General features: G+C 47.7%; 1 protein-coding gene across 18 annotated transcripts in view; it reads right to left on the reverse strand.

Annotated features, from left to right (window-relative positions):
• The window catches only part of LOC410001 (regulating synaptic membrane exocytosis protein 2), a 64,591-nt gene extending 41,367 nt beyond the window's left edge, over positions 1–23,224 (reverse strand). For 13 of the 18 annotated variants that reach the window (XM_016914351.2, XM_016914341.2, XM_016914339.2 and 10 more), the window contains exons 1-5: positions 23,084–23,224; positions 18,068–18,272; positions 7,341–7,613; positions 6,513–6,740; positions 5,623–5,854 (exon numbers count right to left, since the gene is read on the reverse strand). In XM_016914351.2, coding sequence (XP_016769840.2) covers positions 5,623–5,854; positions 6,513–6,740; positions 7,341–7,613; positions 18,068–18,272; positions 23,084–23,193 — 1,048 coding nt within the window. In that variant the 5' untranslated portion in view covers positions 23,194–23,224. Of the gene's footprint in view, positions 1–5,622; positions 5,855–6,512; positions 6,741–7,340; positions 7,614–10,506; positions 11,096–18,067; positions 18,273–23,083 lie in introns of those variants that run through there. The other 5 variants (XM_016914343.2, XM_016914348.2, XM_016914346.2 and 2 more) reach the window with 5 other exon arrangements.
• Between the last annotated feature and the right edge of the window lie 2,364 nt (positions 23,225–25,588).

Genomic DNA, 25,588 nt, shown 5'->3' on the forward strand with positions numbered 1-25,588 from the left:
GGTGATCGCGTGTCCATCGACGCGATATTTCCCGTTTAATCGAGCGATAAATAAAAGTAGTAAGGGGAATGTAAATAGATACAAACGGTCCCTAGTTAGCTCCTAGCTGCTAGGATGACGCGTTAAGTCTTAATTTAAAAGTTACGCGACGCCGACTTCAACCCCTTCCCCTCCCCTCAACATCGTAATATTCGCGTATCTGGTTCACGGTCCGCCCACCACGATTGAAAAATACTTGGTTAAACTCGAGAGCGATAAATACACTGAACGACGAACGGGACCGAAGGAGAGGGTGGTAATGGTGGTGGTGGCGGCCAATCCCTCGACACAGAAAACTCTCGAGATCGACTCGCCACACCACGATCGCGGCGGAGACCTCGAGGATGATTGCGGCAACGAACGATTGCCCTCTCATTTGGCAATCGTTCGCGACGTAACGTCGCCACATCGTCGCCTCGCGATCTCTTGCGGGTCTCGTTCCACGAGACCTGCGTGAGAAACATCGACGGACGACGGCTCTCTGCGTGGCGATGGGCGCGTGTGGAGGAGAGGAGAGGAGAGGAGTGGGAGCAGGACGCGTGGGACGAGGACGGTTATAATCTACGGGGGGAGGGGTTCTCTCCGGGAACGCAGGTCGCTCCTGAAAACGAATTAAAATCTGTTTAATAGAATTTTAGCGTGAACGGAGGGGACGGAGACTGGTCTGGAGACTGGTGGTCGGGTGGTGGAAACTGTCAAAGGAGAGCAGAGGGGTAATCAAAGGCGGAGCAGGCTCGATGAGAGGCCAAAGCGTGGCCGTGACAATTTATCCTTCGCCTCTCCCTTCTCCTCGTCCGCCTGGGGGGATCCGATGGACGTGCAGCAGCTCTCTTCGTCCCTCTGCAAATCCTTCGTTAAAGGGAAACTTGCGAGATGCGAGCGCGCGCGCGTAAACGGACTTACCTCTCGTAACTTTCTACAAACTAATTTTCACTAATAGTCACTAATCTGTATTGTGTGCATCTACGAATGGGAGCAACAACGCCGCCCGACCGACGCAGGTCACTTTTCCTTTTTTCTTTTTTCCTTTTTTCTTTTTTTTTTTTCTCTCTTTTCTATCGCGTGCGAGCGACCAACTTTCGCCCAATTTCCATCTCTTTACACCCGCGTGTTCGAGTTTTCGAGTTTCGAATCGATTCACTTTCGAGTTCTACTCTTCTCGACGTAGATCGCGATAATAAGGCTCGCCTTATCGGATCGTATAATCGAACAGATCGATGCTCTCTTTCTCATTTTATATTCATTTACATTTACTCGTCGCGAGTCGATCACGGAGAAATTCGAGCGTGTAAGTTCCTCGTCGTTGAAAAAAATGAAAAGGACAATAAAGGAAAACGAACCGAATTGTTTTCGTTGGATCCTCGCGATTCCAAGCGGAAAATCCAAGCGGAATTCCAAACACGATACGCAGCGATGGCGTATCTTTAATAAACGCGATCTCCGCATAGCAGTGGACCCGGCCGTCCGCATCAGCGCGTATGCTGCACCAAGCGCATAGCTGCACCACTGTCGTTCCCGTACACACGATCTCAGAATTTCACCGTACAATCAACAATCCTGCAATCCTAACAACCAGTTTGAACGTGGAAACTGGATTCTCCTCGATCGCTTCGTCGATATACGTTTTCTAAGCCTTTAATCTGGTTTCGTTTAGAGCCGAGACGGTTCGACAAATTATTCTCTTAATCGGTGTTAATCGATGATCTCGGTTTTAAAAAAACTGTGTACGAATATGAACAGGATTAAAGACCCACACCGTGGAGATATTTCGTAATCACGTGGAACGAGATGTCGTACGTTAAGAAGAGAGAGAGAGATACGCCTTGCCTCTTTCGGTAAACAAAGTAATTTCGATTCAGATAGCCATCTCTGGAGAAAGATAACGGCGGACTCGCGAAAGGGGAATCCTCGATCGAGTCGACCAAGTCAAATTGCAATGTCTTCTTGGATTAAATTTCGATGAAGTTGATAGAAGGAAAGGGGGGGATCGTTTGCGTCCCGATACGTACGGGCAGTTGTTGAGGCCCCAAAGGTCGATGCACAAACAGTCGTGTCCGAATCGTATTGGAAAAGCAATATCGGTAACTCGAAGTTATCTATAGCCGGCCGCAAATAGACTTGTTTAAGAATTAAAGGGGAAGAAAGAAGGAGTTGAAAAAATTCCGAAACATTTTCGAGCAATGATTATTCAATGTACGCTATAAAATCATCAATTATCGCGATCGATCCGCGAATATTCGACCAACAATTTCCCCCTCCCCTTTTGATGCGCGGATTATTTCGCCCCGGATTAATGGCTCTAATAAAACCCCTCGTTTGCAAGATTTAGAAGCCGGTCTCCGGAATGATCCTTGAAATCCTGACCTCTTCATCATAATTTCATCCGATCTTGTGTCGGGCAAGAAATGTCACGAGTCCATCGGGAGTTAAGTTTAACATCCAAGTTGAATCTTCGCTAAATCGGTTGGCGCAATTTTTTCCCCGCCACGGGGAATTAAATATCGATGCATTGCCAAAAGGTAGAAGGCTATTTATAAGGGTTAACAAACTCGGGCACGAGTTAACGAAAAAACAGGGAAGAGTAAGAATAGAAACACCGATTTTCATCATACGTACGCAACTTGTCCATTTTCATCTCTGATCATCGATCAGAAGAATTTAAGAGAGATTAAATCTCTCTCTAGTTTCTAGAAGAATGATAAAACAAAATTCACGGATCCAACGTTTCGATCCAAGAAATCGCGGTCCCATATTCGCCGTTGGAATCCGCTGCCGCTCAAATTTTCCATCCCGAGGTGGAAAATCGATTCTCGAAGTAGGGGGGCGAGCAGAAGCGTGTAAACACCGTGGCTGGCCACGGTGGAGGATCTCGTCGAGGCGAGTAGGGTGAGTGAGTGCGCGCGACGTGCGAGCGGGCGCGGAGCGTTGCAACGAGGCGAAATGTGGAGAAAAAGATCTTGCCCCCTCCCCTCCGAAAATGAACGAGAGTGAATGGCGCTCGACTCGAAGGGGAAAGGGGAGGATGAGATTTCGACCATCGATACTTTCCATTCCTCCTTGCTGCGAAGACTGGAGACTCCAGAAATAGCAAAAGGGATAGATGTTTGAATTCGCCCACGTGTTGGCCGCGTGACGTCACGCGGGCCGTGTGGGCGTAGCGAATGGGCGAGAGTGGTGGAGGGTGGCGGCGGTGAGCAGTAATGGTAGGGAAGAAGGTGGAGGAAGAAGGTGGTGGAGAGACGCGGGCGAGAAAGGGGCAGGAAGAAACGGGGGGAGGGAGGGAAGGGCGAGTCGGGTAAATTGTAGGGGAGGGAGGAAAGATCAAATTAAAATTAAAAGAATCGTGAAGAACGTGTAGAGAGATAAGGAAAAACAAATTGCAAAATAAGAGGGAGGGGGAGGGATCATAAAGTACGTAAAGATAAAAGGAAAATAAAGCGTAAAAGCTGTGTAAGTGGAGTGGAATTATGTAGGGTAATACGAAGAGGGTGGGAAGGAGAAAAAAGGGGAAAAAAAAGGTATATAACAAAGAGGAGGAGAGGAGAGGAGAAAGCTAGGCGGGATTGGTAGGCAAGAATCGATGCAACGACGAGACCGTGAAGGCAGAATTCGAGAATTCCCGCAGGATAGCGGATACACGATATACACTCGATCGTGGAGATCCGATCGAGGATTTAACGGGTAGGAGGATGGCTGGGATGCCGATCGGCAGTCCGCGCGTATCTCTGGTCAACTCGATACTCGATACTCGGGGAAAAGGATTGGAAAAATTGGAGGAAAATTCACCGGATTCAAGGATTCCCCTCGCTCGATACGGTTGGGGAAAAACGAGCTTAACCCTTGAGAGTATTTTCATGAGAGATCTCCTCGAAGAAAACGTCTCCAAGAGAAACGAAAATTTCCGAACGAAAATTGATCGAAATCCTGCGACGCGTCGATCCCTCTTCGAAAAAGGACGAATCGAAAGATTCACTTGCATCGCGAGAAACAAAATCGATGCAGTCGGAAACAATGAAAGAGAAGAGAGAGGGACACGATGGAAGAGAGGAATACGAAGAAAGACGATGCGTGGTTCCAGTGTTTCAAGTGACGAGACGATGCTTTTCCCTCTTCCCGCGACGATGCTCGCCTCGATCAATCGGTTCACGGTTCACCGATCCCTAATCAACCGTGGAACCCATGCACGCGTATTCCCTTTCTCTCGACTGGCGGCACGTCCGCTCTTCCAGGAAACCAGCTCTCGAACGAGTCGCGTAAAAGCCATGTTCGAGCGTTCTCACTCGGCGAACACACGGTAGAACGCGCGTGCACTGGAACGAATCGAGCTGCTGGATCGGTAACCTAAATTTACTCATTAGCCAAGGAGGAACCCGGTTACGCTCCCTCCCTCCCTCCCCTCGCGCGCCCACCACGCGATAATGCGGTATCGCTTTTCATCTGCCACTCCACTTCGTGCCGATTCACCTGCCACCGAGTAGACCTACTTTTCCATTTCAAATATTTCGCTCTGATATTTTTTTTCCCCTCCTCTCCCTCTCCCGTTTCGAAAACGGATCGATCTCCACGCGTCCCGCGTTCCTCTTCCCCCATGTTTTTTACCGATTTTCGAGACATTTTCTTTCTTTTCTTTCTTTTTTTTTTTCCCTTTATCCGGAGAAAAATTGGGAAAATCGATTTGGGATCGGGACGAGCTCCTTACCGTTGCGGAGCGTTTTAATCGCTTTGTAAACACGTACGCGTACGCGGATAGATTTTTTAGACTGCACGAGCATCGTATCGGTCGATTACACTTTCCTTGAACGGCTCGCCTGTAAATATCGCGATACAGGTGCACACATTCTCCGTAAACCAATTATCCAGTGACACGGAAAGCCTGCGCTCTTCTCCGAGTGCACCGAGTTTCAAGGGCGAAGCTGACCCTCCCGATCAGCTCACCCTCTCTAATGTCTCTCTCCGTCTTGGCCGATCCTCTACACCAGCCTCTGACGGTAATTCGACGCTGGATTTGACGTTTAACCGCGTCGCTGCTGAATTATACGACTGGCACGGCGGGGATGTGACGTCTCGAAAGAATGACCGGCCAATATCGGCCCTCGATTGAACTTTGATCGAGCTTTGTTCGAGCAAACTGCTGGATATTCGAACTTTTTATCGTACGATACGTGAAACAACGTCTGCCGTTTTCATTTCAGCTTTTCGAATCCGAAATTGTTAACGTAGTTTTATAAAGAAGAATAACTTTATAAAGAGAATTGATCGAGATAATTGTCACCTTCTCCGCGCGCCGTCGTGCTCATTCGTTTGTCCAAAGCATTCCCCTAAATCGCGGATCGCGAATCAAAATACTCTCTGTCAAAATGGAAATAAAAAAATCAAAACTCGAACTCTGAAATCGTTCGCAAATATTTACTCGAATAAAAAAATACCATATGTATCTATATCGAAAGAGAAATCATTAACTAGACACAGATCTACTCGCGAGTTCAGAGATCCGTAGAGATGCGAGATCGGAATCCGCGGTCTCCAACTCGTTCTTGTCGTAAAGAAGAAATAAGAATTGGCAAGTATCGAGCATAGACTCACCCTTCTCGGATTCGTCAGGCTCGTCGCTCGCACACTCGGGTGTGCTTCGCTCCTCCTCGCTGCTGCTGAAGCTTCTCTGAGGCTGAAGACCACCACTCTGCCCGACCGATTGCGGGGGGTGCGCGCTTTGCGTCTGATGCACCGAATGTTGCTGAGGGGGATGTACCGCGCTTCGTGGTGGGCCCGCTTCTACCATAGGCTGATATGTCATCGCGAGATCCGTGTTCTGATCCTATAAATCGGAGAGGGAAAAAAAACAGCTCAGAAACGAAGAAGAAGAAGAAGAAGAAGAAGAAGAGACAAAAGAAGAAGAAGAAGAAAGAAGGATCCAGAAGTAGAAGAGACCGAGACAAGATTCGCAGAGAACAGCGCAGAAGCAAGGTTGAAACAAGGTGAAATGAGATGGAAATGAGGAGAGAACAGGCGTGAAAGTGAAAGAGAATACGATTTCTTTTTTTATCGAACACGTTTTTTAGCGTTTTCTCGATCGATGCGCGTGGAAACGAGGCGCGAGAAAAGTAGTAGTAGTAGTAGTAGTAGTAAAGGCCAGGACAAAGCAGACAACTTGGGGAAACTTTTATCCGCTTCTTGTTCGACGACTTGGCTCCGCTGGATCCGACCCGTGTGTTAGCTAGTCGAGAGCATCCTCTCGAGCACCGCCTACGTAAGAATATCGTTAGCATCCGCTCCTACACGCTCCGTGGGATACACATGGACGCATAACTTGTTGAATGTTTAATTTTCCAAGTCTCTCTCCCCTTTCTCTCTCTCTCTCTCTCTCTCTCTTTCCCTCCCTGTCTCGAGCCGTGTCAACGTCACCTCTCGTTTCCCGTTCGGGGGGGGGGGAGGGTTGAACCAATCGAGAGAGAAGCAGGTAGGTACCCACTCACCGGGTAGATCGGCCGTTGCCTCTGCTGGTAGTTCTGCTGTTTCATGAGACCGTCGATCTCCCCTCTGTACAGATTCGGGTCATCCTCCGCGTAAGCGTCCGGATGCCTGGGCGGTTGTTGGGCCTGATGGGATGGAGCTACGATGTGGGGCGTCGGAAGGCTTCTCGAGTGAGGCGAAACGGACATGTCCACTCCGCTATCGCTCGTCGGCAGTCGACGCCCTGGGCCCTGCAATCGCCACCAGAAAGCTGCCATTTTTTTCCAAATTCCCGCCCCGCAATTTTTCGCCCCTGTCTTTTCCGAAATAATATTCGCCGCGGTGTCGGTGGTTTGCAGTGGTTCGAGTGGATGCAAACAACAGTGCGTTATATATATTGTTGCGTTCTTGTTTCGTTCGATATATTCGGCATGTGGGTTTCGTATCGCATGTGCGGTTACGTCGCTGCGTCTCTCGACGATTAACGTGTACGAACGAGCTTGATTCGAAAAAAAAAAAAAATCGAGCGAGAATTGTCGATAAAAATCGTCAAGGGACGCAATGGCGAATGGTTGGTGAAGAATGAGCGCAGTGACAGATGGTGAGAGATATATAAAATCAATTGCATTGCCTTGCTTCGACCGAATTCGCTTAGCTATGTGTTTTTAGCGATTGCTGTTGTAATTGTTGTTGCATATATACATATATATATATATATATTTTTTAAATGTTGTTGTTGTTGTTGTTGTATATCCAGAGCAACAGTGCGTGCACGAGCGCTATTTAACGACCGTGGAGAGCAATTTTAATCCCCTTGGTCAAACGAGTAAGTGAATGGAAGTAAATCGTACTTGCTCTTGCTGAGAGTACTGCCTTCTGAGCAAACTTCCGCTGCTTAGTAACAATGGCAAATTCTCCTTTTCGGCCGCGCTGTGCGCTCTCTCGAGTTTCGGTCTTTTATCCTGAGTTTGGTCCACGAGTCCCGGAGGACCACCCACCTGCATGTCCTGCATTCGTCGCACCATCGCGTTGTCCCCGGCAGCCAGGCCCGCCTTCGTTATCCATTGCCCGGTCTTCGACAGCAACTCTTGCTTCTTGCGGCAAAGGATGCACACCCATATTACCTGAAATCAAACGGAATCGATTCGTTATGTTGCGTGTCGATTCATCCTCCCTTCGTTTTTAACCTCGTTGGAATCTGAGAAATTTTATCAAAAAATTTTCTTCCTGCTCGATCCACAGGGTAATTAAAATAATCCGTAGCAGCGCGAAAGAAAAAAGAGATAGTTCGAGAAAGAAAGAGAGAGAGAGAGAGAAGGGTGCGGAGAGGGAAAGAGTCCTGATCGATCCAGGTCACCGCTTGTAGCGAGGATATTAATAGGAAATTATCTATAGGAAGTCGATGCTAATTGAAACGTGTAAGCGGATGACGAGCGAGTTTCGATTCAATTCTCGAGTTCTTAAAAAACTCGAGGCGAATGGACAGTGGACGGAACAGATTTGCGCTGTCTTCTTCAAGCTTGAAGCGACACCCTTTCGAGCTCGCAGTATTTGTCGAGCTCGCAACGACGAGGAGAACGGCGTTAAAAATACACGACAGCCGGAGGGGACAAGCGAAGCCGCGTCCGTGATATACGATCCGTACGATACTCGGCTCCAGTTTTCGGCTGCCGAATCCTCGAGAGAGAAAGAAATTATTGCGAAATCCCCTTTAACGAAATCTCTCCTTGGTCTCGCCTCGGGCAAATCTTATGCAAATCCTTGCCAGCTTGCCAGAGTTTAACGTTAAATTAAATCGGAGCGGAGATCCGACCGTGCAACGAAAAATATCGTTCGAAGGAAAGTAATCGTTGCGCCTCGCTTTGCAACGATTATCGAAACGTCTCGTCTGGACGACGTCGATAATCCGGGACGACGACGATGGGAACGCGATCGATGGGAGCGCGATACAGCCGCGCTTTCCGCTATTTTCCAGCCGGGTAATTGGAGCGTCGGTGGTCGGAGAGACGCAGGAAAGTACGCGTCGAGGAGTTCGACGAGTGGAAGGAGAGGGGAAATCGAGCGTCTCGAGTGGACGAAAAGCGCATTCTTCGTGTACGACCATTCACCGCGTCGGCACAATGAACGAGAAAGGGGCTAATAATTAGCGGGGGCTAGCTGCGGCCGTGGCGGTAACTGGGAGCGTTTTGAAGGATGAATAGGCGGGGCGGAATACTCCATCAAGATAAAGCGTGATGGATGGACCATTTAGAGGCAAACCATAAAACAATGCCCATGCCGGTTCCCATCGATAACACTTTCCACTTGCCCATTCACGTGCGTGTTATTGTACCAACTATAATGGCGTGAACAACAACCGTGCCGCAAGGACACGGGGCTGCTCCCCTTGAATTACGGCCGGCAGGAATGTCGTAAAGTTGGCGGGATTAAAACACGCGTCCGAGTTTTTCGTTCCCTCGATTCTTCCTCCACTTCCATCCGATATTTATTCTTATAATTCCCTATTCTTATAATTCCTTCCTTCTAGATTGATTATCGATTCGTCGTTGAAGATGCACTGTCACGTATGATTATACATTGATCCAACTTCATTCGGTTCTTCGTTGAAGATGCATTCTATGGCGTATAACGCATAATTATTTTGTCTAATATTATTATCGATATTGTTACGATATATATTTTAATTTTCGTAGATACGCGATGTAATCAGTTGGGGGATTAAAAAGTCTTCTTTTCATGGGCAAGTAGAAAACGAGGTCGATTAAAGCGAGACGAGAGGAAGAACAATTTTCCCTTCCCCGATTATTCACCCGTTTCGTGAATTTCAAAGGGAAGAAAATGGTCGAGAGGCACGTATGGTTGTAGTTGGCGCGTGAATATCATCATGAATCGATACGCGATCGACCACGCGGACCATTTGCACAATTATCGTTGTCCATTATCGTTATTCGATGAATATCCAATCCCGTTCCGTATTCCGCTAATCCGCGGGCCGAGGACGGCTGGTGGAAATGAAAACGTGTTTGCTTCTATTAGGCACGACGCGAATCAGCTGCGATCGCACCTTAGCCGGGAAACGTTCCGCCTGATTTACTCGTCGAGAGGCAATCGAGCGAGAGAGAGAGAGAGAGAGAGGGGAGCTTAGCGAGAAGAGTTTTAAGAATTATTCGCGAGAAGAAGGAGAGAAAAAAAAACCGTTGAATTATTTCTCCTTTTCTTTTTTCTCTCCTTCTTCTTCAATTTCTCTAGGATGGATCAGAGAGACGTGTCGCGTGAGAAGGAATTAATTTCTCAAAAATCTCAATCATCGCTCTCCCGATGAGAAGCGCGATTATTCGAAACGAGGCACTAACTCGTATCACGTAATCGTATCGTATTGAAACAACGATCATCCTCTGATCATCTATTTTCTACCCAACGAATCGGCCGACTTACATCAACCTGTTCCCTGTTATTATCGGATCTCGTTTGCGTAACGAGAAGGTGGAACGCGCGTATTCGGCCCGTAGACGAGAATAAATAGACGAGATTCGTATAATATAGAAATATGGGGGAGGGAGAGAACGATTTTCGCGAGGACGAATCGAGAGTTTCTCGCGTATATAACGGTAATTACAAAACAGCCGGCGTCGCATTACGTAAAAAGCAGTAATGATTGCTTTAACAGGTTGGGAGCCTGTTACATAAATAATACTTTAATATACCCTTTATCCGATTCTGTATGTGTGTGTGTGTGTGCATGCGCGTGCGTATGTATACGTGCAAGAGGTTGACGTACGAAAATTCTTCTTACCGCGTAGGCGATAGAACGAGATCCAGTACGAGTAGTTCTGAAGAGCATGAACATCGATTAAAGAGAAAAAGAGTAATAGAGTCGTAATCTCGAGGTTTGACAAAGTGAGAAGAACGAGTATATATATATATATAAAATAACGATCTCTTTAGACGACAGACAGATATTTCGTCCCTCCTAAGTGTCCCAGTTTTTAAATGCGAGCCCGTGGAATTTATTTTTACCTTCTTGCCCGCCGCCGTTTAATAAGTGAAGAACACAGTTTTCCCGATGAAAAGTGGAGGGTTTGTCGGAAATGCTTCTCCAAAGCTGGCGCGATGCAATTATTTCGATAGTTGCGACGCGATTTCTTCACTGCACGTGCACGTTAACGCATTGGAGGAGGAGTGGGAGATAGGAAAAGGAGGGAAAGGGGAGGAGGAGGAGGAGGGAGGAGCAGAATATCTAAAAATATCCTTCTTCACTTGCACACGGAGAACGGAACGGTCCTTCGAGAATCATCGGCAAGATTCATCGTCAATGATAAAAAAATATATACTTTACAAACGTAGGAGGTGCATGACGTTACGTCGACGTATTCGGACGCGAGAACGCGCGGCTGAACACGGAGCTCGACGAAGGAAGAACGAGTCGTTCGCGCGGTACGCGAAAATTCGGGGATACGTGCTCCCGTCTCGACATGGTTCTCGATGTTCTCGAGTGGTCGAGCGGATGGCGACGCGCGTGCATCCGCGAGAAAAACCGCGCGTCGTTATTTTTTTCCTCGAGGTGCTTGCAACCCCGACCGTACCTCGCTGCAGACTGGCGGCCCGGCCGTGGAACAGAGAGTGCATCGAACAAGAAAGGGAAGAGAAAGGGTTGCACAGGCGAAAAAAAAAAAAAAAAAAGAAAAAAAAGGAAACGAAAGAGAAGGAGGGTGGCTGGGGGAGGAGGGAGGAGCTGAGCGAGAAACGAAGCGGGAAAGATAGGCGAGAGAGAGAGAGAGGGAGGGGTGGGGAGGGGTGGGTGAAGAGCACTTCGTCGAGTTGCCTAGGTAGCAATATGTCAAGAGCTCAACCCCTTTCCACCACCCTCTCTCGCTCATCCCTGTGCTGCCGGTCCTATCCTTTTCGCCCGAACATTCCGTACGTACGTACGTACGTACGTGTGCGCTATTTTCCGCAGCCTAAAAAGAGAAAAACTGTTGTCGCTGGTAGTGGTGGTGGTAGTGGTGGTGGTGGTGGAGGAGTCGATGTGGAGGAACGAGGTGGCCCTCGAGTCGTCTCACCCCTCCTTCCGCCGTTACGCCTGCCGAGGGTGATAGCGGTGGTGGTCGTGGACGAAAAGGAACGAGAGCACGGCGTTGCGTGGCCGGGCGTAACGTAAATGATCATTAGTTTGCCGGCTCGAGGCGAGTTGCCCGTGATTTGCATTAATTAATTAGGGGCCAATTAATTCGGATTACTTTATCACGGGGGCCCCTGTGTGTACGCGCGATCCTGTGTGTCAACCGACGCCGCCGGAGTCGAGACCAGACAATGACGACGATGACGCGGAAAGACATCGACGTTGGACGTTGACGTCTCGTTGCCTCGAGTACGACAACCGGGGGATCGATACGCTCGTTCAAGCCAATCCGATAACTCGTCACGCCGATAAATAAATGCTCGATTAACGAATCATTCATTTCGAAACGATCGAAGACGATCGAAGACGATCCTCGATTCCTCGATGGATCGGCAATGATTTTCTCCGTTTCGAAATCGTTTTGTTGAAAAATTTTCATATCTTCTCTACCGTTCGATCGTTCGGTCGAGGAACTTGGTTCGGATATACAGTAGTCGATAAATCGACGGGAGAAAGGAATGAAAGGAAGAGTTTGAGATTGTAGTGGGATAGAGGAGTTTTGATGGTGTCGATCGAAACTCTCGGTAAACTGGCGAGGCAAACGACGATCGCGGCGCCAAGGAGCTGTCGAGCTCTTTCATTCCTAACGAGATGTACGCGAATCGTCGAGCGTAAGAGGATCTTTTGCAACGCGGAAAGAGAGACAGAGTTCCCCGTCTAAAGCGGGAGGGGAGGCATTGAATGCCGGAAGAAGAGTGAGAATATTTCGAAGAGAGGCGGAAAGAGAAAGGCAAAAGAGGAAGGAAAGGTTTGAAGAGGGGCAAGATAGTGGACAAGAGTTTCAGTTTTCAGATAATAAAGTCTAGTTGGCGAGTGGCATCGGTGCTCAGACGACCCTTCAAGCCAACTAGCGGCCATGTCTCCTCACAGACGCGTCGCATCGACGACGATCCTTTCAAGCCTTTCCAGCCTGAAATCATGCTTAAGCATAATAGCAAAGAATGGCCTGGCAAACGAGAGACCTCTGGCCTCGCGCCTTCCACATAATTTCCACGGATTATGGTAATTCGTCCCAACGAAACGAAGGAATAATCGAGGGTAACTGTGTTTCCCTCCCCGACTTAATTATGAGATTTATGCAAACGCTGAATGAACTTGGATCAAAGGAGGGGGAGGGAAAGGGAAGGGAGGAGAGGTGGAGTCACGATTTTTCAGACGACTAACGAGGCAATCGTCGATGCGTCTGATTACGTACGGAAAAAAGTTTGTGGGCGTTGCACACACCTACGTAAAACACCTAATTACTATGCAAAGTCTTCGTGATCGAGCCTCGTTCCCCCTCGTTTCGAAGTTACGCTTTACGGTCTCTCTGAACAACTTCGACCTTTCCGCTTCTCGATTTTTCGTGGAACAACCGTATACCACCGCCGTGCATTAGCGTCACGAGCGTCGAAACTTTGCTGCCCGAACTTTTCAACTGTCCTACATACACGCGTCACGTGAAGACTCCGATTGCCCGATTCGGCCGAAAGAGGAAGAAACCCCTCCCCCGTCCCACGAGAGGGACGACAGATGCCTCGACCAGGTACCCGAAACTTGCCAAAACTTTCAATTACCAGCGGTTTATTTTACGGGATGCGGACCTCGTTACGAGAATCACGCGAGCACGCGTTTAATCATTCGATCATCCTCAACCCCAAAAACCCCAAAATACACCAAAATCGTTTCAATTATATCTTCGAAGACAGGTCCAATTTCGAATTTCCCAAGATTGACTCGATTCGAGCTAAATAATTATACGAATAATCGTGAATACGAATGGAAGGGGTTGAAATTTTTGAGAATTTGCGAGACGATCGAGTCGCGAGACAATTGGACAAACGACACGAGGAACGATTTTCGAACGGTCGAAGGAAGGAAGAAGTCGCGTAGGTGAGGGATCGATCGTGAGAGGAACGAGATGGCGAAGATACGGGCTGGAATGCCGTGTTGGAACGAAGGATACTTCCTCGAACACCGTTCGATTAGAATTACCGTCAATCCCAGCCTCCTCTGACATAAATACCAGGGATACACGCGTGCACTCGGTCCAACACGGGCGCACAATGGATCGACACAGAACTTTGGAGCCGCCCTCGAGCGTCCCACAGACGCTTTTGCAGCTATTCATTGCTCCGCCTGGATCTTCGATAATTCCGAAACGATCTGGTCATTAATCGAAAATCGCGGTAATTCGATAGATCCACGCCAACTATGCGATCGACGTTGTACGACGTTGCGCCTCGTTGCGCGAATAGAAACGGATAACAAATGGAATTCTAGAGAAAGCGAAAAAAAAAAAAATATACGATTTCGATTATTATTACCAATCTTTCGAGAAAAGATTTCTCGAATCGTTTCACTCGCTGTGCAATTTTATTCACTCCCCCGTGAATCATAGTGAATCGTATATCCTAAACTTCGTAGCCGTTTCGATTAATGATAGCCTTCCCGAGGAACGCTCAATCCGCGTTAATTTCATTAACAGAAATGCAACGGCCCCGGTGAGCAATACGCTTCTCCCCTTCCTTTCCTCGCCTTCCACCCACGCGTGCGGCAGCTTCAAAGCCACTCCTTCCCCTCCATCAACGGCACACCAAAATATACACGCACGCACGCACGCACACGCGCTCGCGCACGATCGTTATGAAACAAAGAACAGCGTAAATTTACCGGCCACCTTGTATTCCGTTCCCTATCCGCGACACCCCTCCGCCGGTGTCCTCCCCATCATGGACTGTAATTCTCCCTACGAAACTTAGATCAATATGTTGCGTCACGTTTCGCCCCCTGCACGCCGCCCGACATCCATCCTCCGCCACCCACACCTTCGTCCACCCCGCGCTTCATTCCTGACCCCAGCCCCCTACCCTGAACGTGACGTCACGCAGGGACGCGCCCCATTCATAGGCTCTCTCCCACGCAGAGAGACGGAACCGCGGTGGCCGAAGGGAAATCGAAAGAAAGAAGAGAAAGGAGGGGAAGGAAAGATTTGATCGTGCGTAATGATAACAGGGAGGAAAAAGGAGAAGGGAAAAGAAGAAGGAACTGAAAAAAGTTCGTTCAAATTTCGAATCGAAGAACCAGTTCTTTTGGTTAGAAAATTCGTGTAATTGAACGAATCTCGCGTATCGTGCCTCGCCCCTCTCTCTCTCTCTCTCTCCACAGTCAGCGCTCCCCAAAGAAACGTACAAGCGTTTCGTTCCAGCGGATCGATGATGTCGTAACGCGCGCCGTGACGTTTATCATCGTACTTGCGTGTGGCCCTGGCTCACTGTGCGTGCGTATATGTATATGTGTGTGTGTAGGAGTTACTCGTTCACCGGGTGACACGCACGTGCCGTCTCTCTTCTTTTCGGCCTGTCCTATATATTTTTCGGGTGTATTAAACCGGGGAATTCTCCTCGAGACATTGGGGATTGGTTATCGCGGGAGGAAGAAGTCGGGGAATCGATCGATGAATCTCCTGTTCGCGAGCGGAGACGCAAGGAAGGTATCTGGCTGGCGCGAGATACTTCCAGCTGGAAGTATTTCAAAGGGAAAGGCGTTGAATCGAAGATTAAATATTTTCGAAAGTATCGTAAATTGTTGCTCCCCCTCGCGAGGCTCGCTTTAACCGACTGCACAGCCAATCTTCCGTTTCTTAAGCCGCGGCAAAGTACGACGAAAGCCAATAAACTTGCAGGAAGTTGTAAACCGAAGTTCCTCGCGTCTGCCTCTATTATTATACCAACCCCCTCGGCCGGGATGAAACGCGCGCGCGTATTATATTTCGCTGTGGATATGTACGTGTAGCGGCTCTTATTTCCTCCTCTCCCCCGGATGCGCCACTTTCAAAAACGAAGTTAAATTATCTCTCCTCGCCTTGCGTAACGGAATCGAATAAATGGAATCGTGGCATGCCCGAAGAATCGTTGACTAAACTACTGTCACCTTTAATCGAATTACGCGATCCATTCCCGGATTCCCCCCCTCTCCTCTCTTTTTTCTATATAGATATATCCTTGCAGAAAATTTCTCCCTTTATTCCCCAACGTTGCTTCAAAATAATACATTTATTGCGATATCATGGAAAATTCATGAGATTAATTATATATATATATAAAATCGAGGCGAAGTTTCGACGATCAATTCAATTACCATCGAATAATCTTATCTTATAATCTTGTTCCAATATTTCGAAAATAACTTCCGATACAATTAATTATAACAACAACAATCCAACAACAAGCTTTCCATCGTATCCATCCTTCCATTTATCCAATTATCATCGATATCGTTTCAACGAACGAGAGGATATCGAAGAATATATATATATATATATATATATATATATATATATATATATATATATATATATAGAGAGAGAGAGAGAGAGAGAGAGAGAGAGGGAGAGAGAGCAAGAGAAATAAAATCTTCTCGAGGAAATGCGAGAAGAAAGAGCATCCCTTCCTTCTCCCATTGACGATGAAAATCCTATGGAAATCGGGCGATCAGACTGGAGAAATAGAGGCGCAAAACAGGCGGGAAACGCTATTCGCTATTTAACGATGGCTTTACGCCCACATACGCTACACGCGCGCGCGTTCGCGATAAGGGTTAATTGGTATAGCACGGAGAAAGGGGGCCGGCGGGGGTTGGTGAGAGTTGGGCAAAGGGAGGAGGGGGCAGAGTGCCGCTATAGGTCAATTATTTCCACGTATTTCAAGCGATACGCGGCCGTTATCGTCTTTCCCGATACCCGACCGCTCTTAATTGTTTCCAGGAAGTTGACATTTCCTGGCTTGCACTTTTAACGCCGGCCACACCGAGGGGAGGTGAGGGAGAGAGGATGTGTGTGTGTGTTTGTGTGTGTGTGTGTGGAGTCGCGACAAAGACGTGTTTCGAAATCTTCCCTCCCCCCCCTCCGCTTAGAGAATAAATGGGCCGCCCTCAAGACGCGATAAATCACGGTGGCGCGGATCCAATTTTCCGCGAACATCGAGAGGATGGAACTGCGTGAAATCGCTGGAATCTTCGATAACGCGAGAACGAGACCTTCCTACGCCATTAAACGCCTCTTCCACCGCTATTGCCTTCGATATCGATCTAATTTTTCAACGTTTCTTCGTTTTTCCCTCTTACCTTTCCTCCCTCCCTTATTATTATTATTATTCTTTATGCATAACAAAAAAATTTCGCCTCCACTCTTTTGGCTAGTTTAGAAAATTTTCACACTTTCACAAATGGAAAAAAATGTGTAAATCTTTTTCGAATTAACCGGATCTCTATTTTATTTAGAGATATTCTTCGTGCAACGAGGAAGTGCGAGAGTTCCATCGAGAAATATATGACGAGATAACAGTTCAAAGGAGAATCGTGATTTGCTTCCGTTTCTGGTGCACTCCAGATCCCATTGATCAGAGTTATCAGTGGGGAGGGTCGAGCCAGTGACTCTCTGGTTTTCGGGCCGGTTTTCACGCCATCGATTCGCGTGGGGGGGGGACCTTCGCGTGCACGATCGACAATCTCGTTTATCGACCTGTGATGACGTCTCTCCTCTCCTACTCTCGCGCCGATTATTTCCTAGAAAATTTAAACGAATCCTCTCGCGTTATCGTTCAAACGATACCGCGTACGGGGAAATTCGTTGGACCGATCGAAAAAGTTGAACGATCGATTTGCAATTAAAAGGATTATAATTTAAATATATTTCCCGTCTAGGGAGAATTTATTTGGATTTTCGAAAATGGCGTGAAAAGAACGCGAAATGTCACGAGAAGCAAGGTTCCGTTTCCGGTGCTCGCGTACCGAATGCACCGTCACAGAGGATTTTCCTTTGATCCCTTCATTTAGGTAATGAATCTTTTTTTTTTTTTTGGTCGCGCTAGACCTGACCGGCGCGTGGTGACAAATAAAACTTGTGATCCCTCAAAGCGTAGATGTTCACTAAATTTAAGTAGCTTCCCCGTAATTAAAAGAAAAATAACGGATTATCCTGCCGTCTTGCGCTTTGAAACTCTTCTTAACGTCCGGTTAAAAAAAGAAAAAGAGAAAAAGTAACGCGTTTAAAGCTTTCAAAAATTGGGGGTAATTTGGGGAAAATACGAAGACGGCGAGTATACTTGGTCGATTGCGCGATATCGATGCGCAAATATCGCGTTGGAAACTTTAAAGGACAGCCGGTGCGATGCGAGATAACCGATATTCAGGCCAGGTGTATCCGTGGAAAGTTCAACGACAGCGGATCGAACAGTGGAAAGTTGGAGGCAATTAGTCAGTCTGAACTCCACCCTTGAGTGTCGGGGCGTGAAACGCGAGCGTAAAAGAAAGAAAGAAAGAAAGAAAGAAAAAAAAACAGTGAGGGGAATTAGACCGAGGAGAGGGCTCGATTCCTCCGGATAATATATCTTGCCGTTTCTTTCCCGATCTCTCCCCTACCTTGGTCGACCGTAGAGTGACCTTTCCGCCGCAGCGTGCGCAGCACCGGATGCTGCAGTAGTTGCAGATGTGACCGACGCCGTCGGCGAACTTGGTTTTCAGGCATATGTGACACGTGGCGTGCAGCTCCACTCCCGCCTTTTTGTGTTTCTCCGAGCAGGCACGTATCCTTTCCTCGAGGATCTTCACCTCGTCCTGCTTCCGTCTGCAAACGTTAAGGAAGAATAATTAATCCATCTTCGAACGAATGAAACGAAAACGAAGGAGATTTACTTTCGAAGGAGAAGAGATCGATAGATTTGAGAAGGTTAACGATGAAATCGTTATTCCGACAATTCCGATCGATTTAGAAGAGCATTATTTCATCGAGTTCTTTCATTCGAAACGCGGGAGTGGATGAAACGGGAGGAGGAGATCAAATTTAGAAACAGTCGACATCGTATGCAAATTACAGACTAAACTAGACGCACGTTGCATTCGAGTAGGAACTCGTCGAAAAAGAAGAAGAGATGGGAAGACGTGTTCGTATCCAGCCTCGTGTATAAATATGTAAACGCGTTTGTATACGTACGTGCTCAGTTGCATTCTAACAACCCTTTCTTACGTAGCTTCGAGAACGGATAGCAAGTGGAAAGGAGGAAAACGGAGAGGAGAAAAAGCCAGCTTCTTCGAGCGTGGGAGGTTGGTTTCAGAAGAGACGAGTCGCCATTAGACTCCTCGATAATTGCGGATCCTCAATTTTCGGAAGGTTCGAACAAAGCTAAGATACAGAGATCTGTCTCTTCTACCTCCCTTTCCGCCCCCTGGCCCGCCATTAAAATTCAACCGACAATCGTCCTTCGTCGAGCCGAGATTTTTCTGCAAATTGCAGCAACGGCGTCGCTCCACTTTTATCTCCCCCCTCCCCGCCGTGATTTCGTTTATTAGCCAACAGCTACTTAATTCCAGCCGCGTAACTAATTCGCAGCGCGACGTTTTTTCAACCCTCGCTCGTTTCCGCTTTCACCGATGATTTTCGAGACTCGAGAGACCGAAACAACCATCGATCATTTTCATCCTCCCAACTATTCTCTTCGAGACTCTGCTAACTCTCCGATATCGAGCGGAGAGAGAGGGCTTACGTATTATTGTAGATATCGGGAATCGTCGGCTCGAACAAACAAAGAGAATAGAAGATTGAGTTCGATAAGTTCAATCTTCGTGCGAATGCATTCTCGTCTTATTGTGTCATACACTTTAGAAACTAGATGTCGACTATAGTCTTCCTATTTATGCATCGTATAAACGATGGTAGACTGGTGTCGATAGAACCGGCGGAGATAACAGGTGGCAAAGAAATTTTATTACTATCAATCCGATGGACGATGCAGGGATATAATCTGATCGATGAAAAATTCGCGCTTGTTCTGTCTCGTTCCTTAAACGATGTTCGAGGAAAGGGATTTTGTTAAGGTATTCGATTTCAAAAAGTGGATGGGATTATTGAAAGGAAGGAGCGAAATGATAATTCGTTCGATTAATGGAGGAAATTATGGGAATATTGTAAGTACTTAGGAGAGAATGGTCAGACTTTAATACCGTCGAGAGTCGATTTATCGGCGAGGTGATTGAACTGGAATGGAATGTGACCGATGTCATCGATTTATTCTATCTACACCCAGCTTAGTACGTTTTGTACTTTGCCGTCGAGAAATTCTGATACGCTCAATCTGTACGTAGTAATTTTCCATCTCTCCCTCCTCCTTCCCGAATAACTAATTTCAACGAGCGTGCATCCCCATCACGAGAGAATTTTCTTTGAGAAGAGCGGTACTCGTAAACAATGTTAACCACTCTAATCACAAGGGATGAGGATGACGAGCAGGCCCGGGCAAGAGATAGATCTGCAAGCCAAGTAGGTTAGGGCGAAAGATGGAGGAAAATGAAAGATAGGAATACTTGGCACGTGTACTCCACCATCGCCACAATGTCTCCGGATCGCGTGTACGCGGGGACGAAGGAAAGTTGGGAATCGGGAGGGTTGTTGGCACCAACGGTTTCGAACTTGGATCCCCGTGAAATAGACGCGAGCCAACAAATTTCCGTCGAATTCCTTTCGATCGTTATCCACTTTCCACCGTTACCTCGTTGCACGGGGAGGGAAGATCCGCCTATATTAAACACGTAGACGGCAGTCGATGGAGTTTCGTAGCGGAAATTTGCATGGAAACAGTAGCGAGCTACGGGCTACGAGCGGTAACCTAAATCTTGAGTTTGCCGATCGAGTCAAAGGTCGTGGCTGCATGTCACAAAGCATATATATATATATATATATATATATATACGTATAGGTATAGAGACACACAGTGTACGTGCGCCCGCCCACGTTACTCTAATTGCTTTACCAATAATCGCGCGCGACTCACGAACACGCGACGACGATCGGTCGAGTTGAAACGGCTCGTCGTCGCGTTGCAACCAACCGCGTTTCCTCGAGACACGATTTATCTGGAGGAGAGAAAAAAAAAAAAAAAAAAAGAAAGAAAGAAAAGGAAAGAAAAAAAAATTCTTCCGCGACGAAAGAGAAGCAGATCAAAGGGAGAGAGGAGCGGGCGCAGAAATGTAGGTTACTTAACGAACACCAACCGTGATTTACGCGCGACTTTTCCGTCCCACAAAATCCGCGCTACGCGACTTTTCACACGATGTCCCCGGCTACGTGCCTCGCCTCGAACAAAGAATCCCACCCTCTCCCCGATCTTTGCTCGACACGTCGAAACTTCCGTCCGTTAGACTCGCCGCTTCGTATTTTTTTTTTTCTTCTTCCTTTTTTTTTCACGCCTCAAACTTTACGCCTCGTCTATTGTACCCGAGTTTTACAATATCCACGGATGGAAGAGGGAGGAGGGAAGAAAAAAAGAAAGAAAGAGAAAAAATATCGACAATTGTTACACGACAATTGTTGAATGCGAAAGGTGGTGGAGAAATTGGAGTTCGTTCGAGAAACTCGTTTCGATTACATCAGAAAATTATATCGGTGGGGGCACGCACGAAGCAGCCTGAAGGGGGTTGAAGAAAAGGTTACGCGTCTATTTTTGCGCGTGTTACCTTCGGATGCGGCGACGAGGATCCGTACCGAGGACTAAAATTATCATCGCGATGTCAAAGAGGGCTGGTGGGATACTGCGAGGGTGGGGAGAGGGGAGGAACGTAACCCACGTAGCGATAATCCCGGGGCTACCACCGTTAAAACGCGGCGCCATCCTTTCGCGCGTGGGTCCAGCCTTCTATATTTCAGGATCCAAGAATTTACCGTGGCAATCCAACCCCTTTCACACTCCATCCACGGGCTGCATACCCTATGCATACCCTGTGCAACTACAGCAGCTCGTTACCGAGCCACGTCAAGGCTCGCTGCCTTGCATTTTACATGCGTCCCTACACGTACTTGTCGTCCACATTACATGATCTCGCATCGGTATGGCAAAGCACGCTTTCCTCATTACTCTCTCGCTTCTTCTTCTCCCTTTCTCTCGGTGCCTATCCCCTCCTCTCTCTCTATTTCTTTCTCGATTCACTCCTCTTTTATCCCCCGTGTTCTTTGTCTCCTTCCCTCTGTCTCGCACTGGCTCACCCTTTCTCATTCTCCCTCCCTCTCTCTCTCTCTTTCTCTCGTGCTCTACGTCTGTCTCCATTCCCCGCTCGACTGCTTTCTCACGTTCCCGTTTTCCATCAGCGACAACCTATCAATAAAACGCCTTCCTCGAAGAACACCGTCCATTTTCCTCGGCGTCGCCTCGCTGCGACTCTGGCACCGTAATTACATGCGAATGAGGCTGCTGGCGCATCCATCACCGGCTGCCTCTTGCAAATAGGTGTAGGGGGGAGTAGTAGGTTGCCTGTTAAAAGGGTCAGTTTTCGTTGATTCCTTTCGGCGTTGGTTGGAAAAGTTTAAGGCCGGGGGTAGTTTGTTTAGTCGAGATTTAAAACGGATACGCTACGTTTCCAGCGTATTTATACGCGAAGCGTGAAATTAAAAAGTGAAACTTTTTATTTTCGAGTCGAAACTTCATCGCGGTAATTTCACTTGGATCGAAACGAGATAAATTGTTTCGTTTAATAATAATAATAATTTAGATTACGAGTATGAGAAGCGAGGTAGCGATATGATGAGAATCGATGGGATAATCATCCGAGGTAACGGAATGAATATCTAAATAGGGAATAAGGGAAGATGCGATGGATATAAAACGGTCAAGGACTAACGAGCAGGTAAAGTGGAGAAAATAGGCGGAAAGCCGTCGGAGGGGACTCTGGTCAAGAAATACACGTATTGGATCGATCGGACATCGTTTCGCTCGTTCAGTAATTCTGATCAACGACGCGTGACCGTCCATGGTCACATTTTTGTAGCTCTGCCTAGCCTGCCTGACCATTCAGACTTTATACTACTTGTGGTATTTCTTCGCCCCTGAATTTGCTCGTTTTATTGTTTACTGTTTAGAGAGGCGATACAAAGGCATCTGATTTTTCAGGGAGGAAGGCGTGATGATATTTGCGTGATTTGCAAAGAAAAATAAACTACGGCAATCTAGGCATAAAATTGATAAAAGCGAACGTTCTTTAGAAATCATTTTACGTTTTTTCATTTTCGAAGCGAGTTGGAAAAAAAAAAAAAGATATTTCTAATAAAAAAAAAATGTATTTCGCATACCACTATCTCTCTTACTCTTGCTCACTCTTTGATAGATCAAAGATGAATTGACGATGAATTTCTCATCTCATCTCATTGGATACAAAATAAATGCAAAGATTATGTGTCTTTAAAAACTTTTTCCACATAATTATAATGATAATGGGGGGAAAAAAAAAGAAATTAATAAAAGAAGGAAAAAAAGCGAGGTTAATAAAAAAAAAAAAAAAAAGTAATAAATAGATACAGCACACGAGGATAGTAGGATATCAACGCTAATCCCAGCATCATTATCGGAGAGAGAGAGAAAAAAAAAAAATGTCTGGATGGAAAAACCGACCTACCTCATAATCTCATTTTCCTTCTCCTCCTCCTGCTTCTGCCTTATTATAACCTCCTCGATGGTGCTCCTCTCCTCGGGGGTGAGGTGCGACATATCAGGTACAGCCGCCATCACGGACGTAAGATAGGAACGTGCACGGGAAGCTCTAATCGCGAGGAATTTAGCGCGACGCGCGGGCCGGCGCAGCACCGACGACGCCGCCGATGAGGTACCGCGACGAGGATCGCTCGCCGCGCGATAACGCTCGTTCCTACGGGATATCGCGTCCTTTCTACGACTACGGGAAAGCTGTAGCGTACGGGGGGAGTCATCCGACACCTGGTAATCGGCGCAGCTGGCCACGACAACACGGGTACGCCTTCGGCGAGCGTAGATTACACCGTGCTCGCGCTTTTGCGTCCTGCTTCTGTCGTTTCTCTTCACGCGTCTCTTCTTGTTGTTGTTGTTGTTGTTTGTTTTGGTGGTAGTGGTGGTGGTGGTGGTGGTGGTGGTATTGGTGTTGCTGCACGTCACAGCACGAGCGGCGATCCGTGACGATCGGTACGAAGGTTGGAAGCCCGTCCACGACGACGACCACCACGTTCGCCCAACGTTCGACTGGACAAGAGGAAGCCACTGCTCGACACCGGACCCCCTTGTTCGTGCGCGCCTTATCGTCCGCCTCGAGGCTGCCTCTCATGCGAACGTCATCGAGATTCGTCGATGAGGCATGGACGCGACGTTGGCTAGATCCGTGATCCTCGTCTCCGTCGGTGTCCTCGTCGTCGTTGTCTCTCGTCGTACGATTACCAGCGACCGCATCTGTATGACAAATCATGTTTCACAGGCTGTGTGGAGGTTCTCGCATTCTCTCTTCCGTCCCCGGTCCTAGTTCTCCGCTCGAAGCCAGCATGGAACGATACGAGGATTGTCCCCAGGTGTTGCTCGAAAGCGACCTTCGACGAGCTTCCTCTCCTCGCGTCCTCGATATGGCGGCTGCGAGGTTAGAATGTGCGCACTGCTCTCCTTCGCTATGCTCTCTAAACTGATGCTCCGATTCTTCCCTCTCTCTACACCTCTTCGTATCTGGTTGTTGTGTATCGTGTACGAGATAGCGTGTACGATCGGATTTGTTTACCCTGTTTCCTCTGTTTTGATGGTCGAACACCTCGCGATGTATCGAGGTTTTCGAGCGGACGAGGCGGCCCAGTTCACGAGTACATCGATTGAAAACGAAAACGGGTCACGGGTGCCGTTGGTGCACTCGTTTCTGCCGTACACACGAAGCCCAGGTTCTTGAACTTTGCAGGGGAATACACGATTCTATACAACGGCAGGTAGAATAACGCTTCTGCCGTTTAAAGAGAGGGGCCAGTCCGCGTTTCAGCACGAGCCAAGTGTCGCGTTGACGGCCGCCCGACCAATCGGGAACGATGCGATAATAATGGCTACGTGGTCATGTTTCTGGCCTCTGTGAAACGGTTTTCGGAATTTCATATACGGAATTTCGCATACGGAAACAGATGTCACTGGATATCCCTGTATTGGGCCTCGGGATCTTTCTTCCTCATTTTCGAATCGTACACGAGAAAAAACACCCTTCTTTCTTCCTTCTTCTTCCTCTTTATAGCTACGTAAAACAGTGTCGAGCCTGTCGAGTCACGGTGATAATCGATCCCTTTCAAAACGTCGAAGCGCGATCAAGGAAAAATTTCACAAGCATAGTCGAGGATGGACGAATTTTTTCGAAAGAAAAGGGACACGGGACGCGCTAATTCGTACGAACGCGTATACGCGTAACGCCGATCGTTGGAGGAGATCGAATGCCACGTATGCCGATGCCTTCGTTCCACACGATATTCAACGCTACAAGTATTCTCCTCTCAATGTTTGCGATTCACGTGGCGGCCGAGACGATGATGGCGCTCTTCGACGTCTCTGCAGCGACCGCGACACCCACACAATCAATCGCCCTAGACCGGATTGTTCCACACCCACGAGAGACGTTTTCTCAGCTGACCGGCTGTTCACGAAGGTTTTCGAGCCGCGTTCCAACGATTAACACCTCACCTCGTCAGCTGTTCCCTCATTCTCGAAATCCCCCGAAAGACATATTATATTCCCACGGAAATATGGATTCTCTCGTGCGCTCTCTTTCTTCTCCTTTCCATTCCTCGTCGAATGTAAAACGGGATCACTTACGGGTGTTATCGCAGGTTACCTCTGCTCGACTCTCGGTTTATCGTTTCCTCGCACTGATTACACACGCGAGTACACGTTAATAACCGTTTCGAGTACGATGGTTACGGCGTATGGCGAAGCGAACGATATTCTCTCACTTCCGTGTTTCAGCGGTTCCCTTCTCGCCAACGCTCGACGCTAGAACAACACACGAATGAGCTTATTCCACACCCCTAGCGCGCTTATGTCCGCCAACGCTCCGCGATTGGTACTACTCTCACTGACGGTTCGCTCTCTCCTTCTCGCTCTTTCTCCTCCTCCTCCACTTCTCTCTCTCTCTCTCTGT

Source organism: Apis mellifera, linkage group LG10 (assembly GCF_003254395.2).
Source record: "Apis mellifera strain DH4 linkage group LG10, Amel_HAv3.1, whole genome shotgun sequence".
In the NCBI taxonomy this organism is placed as follows: domain Eukaryota; kingdom Metazoa; phylum Arthropoda; class Insecta; order Hymenoptera; family Apidae; genus Apis; species Apis mellifera.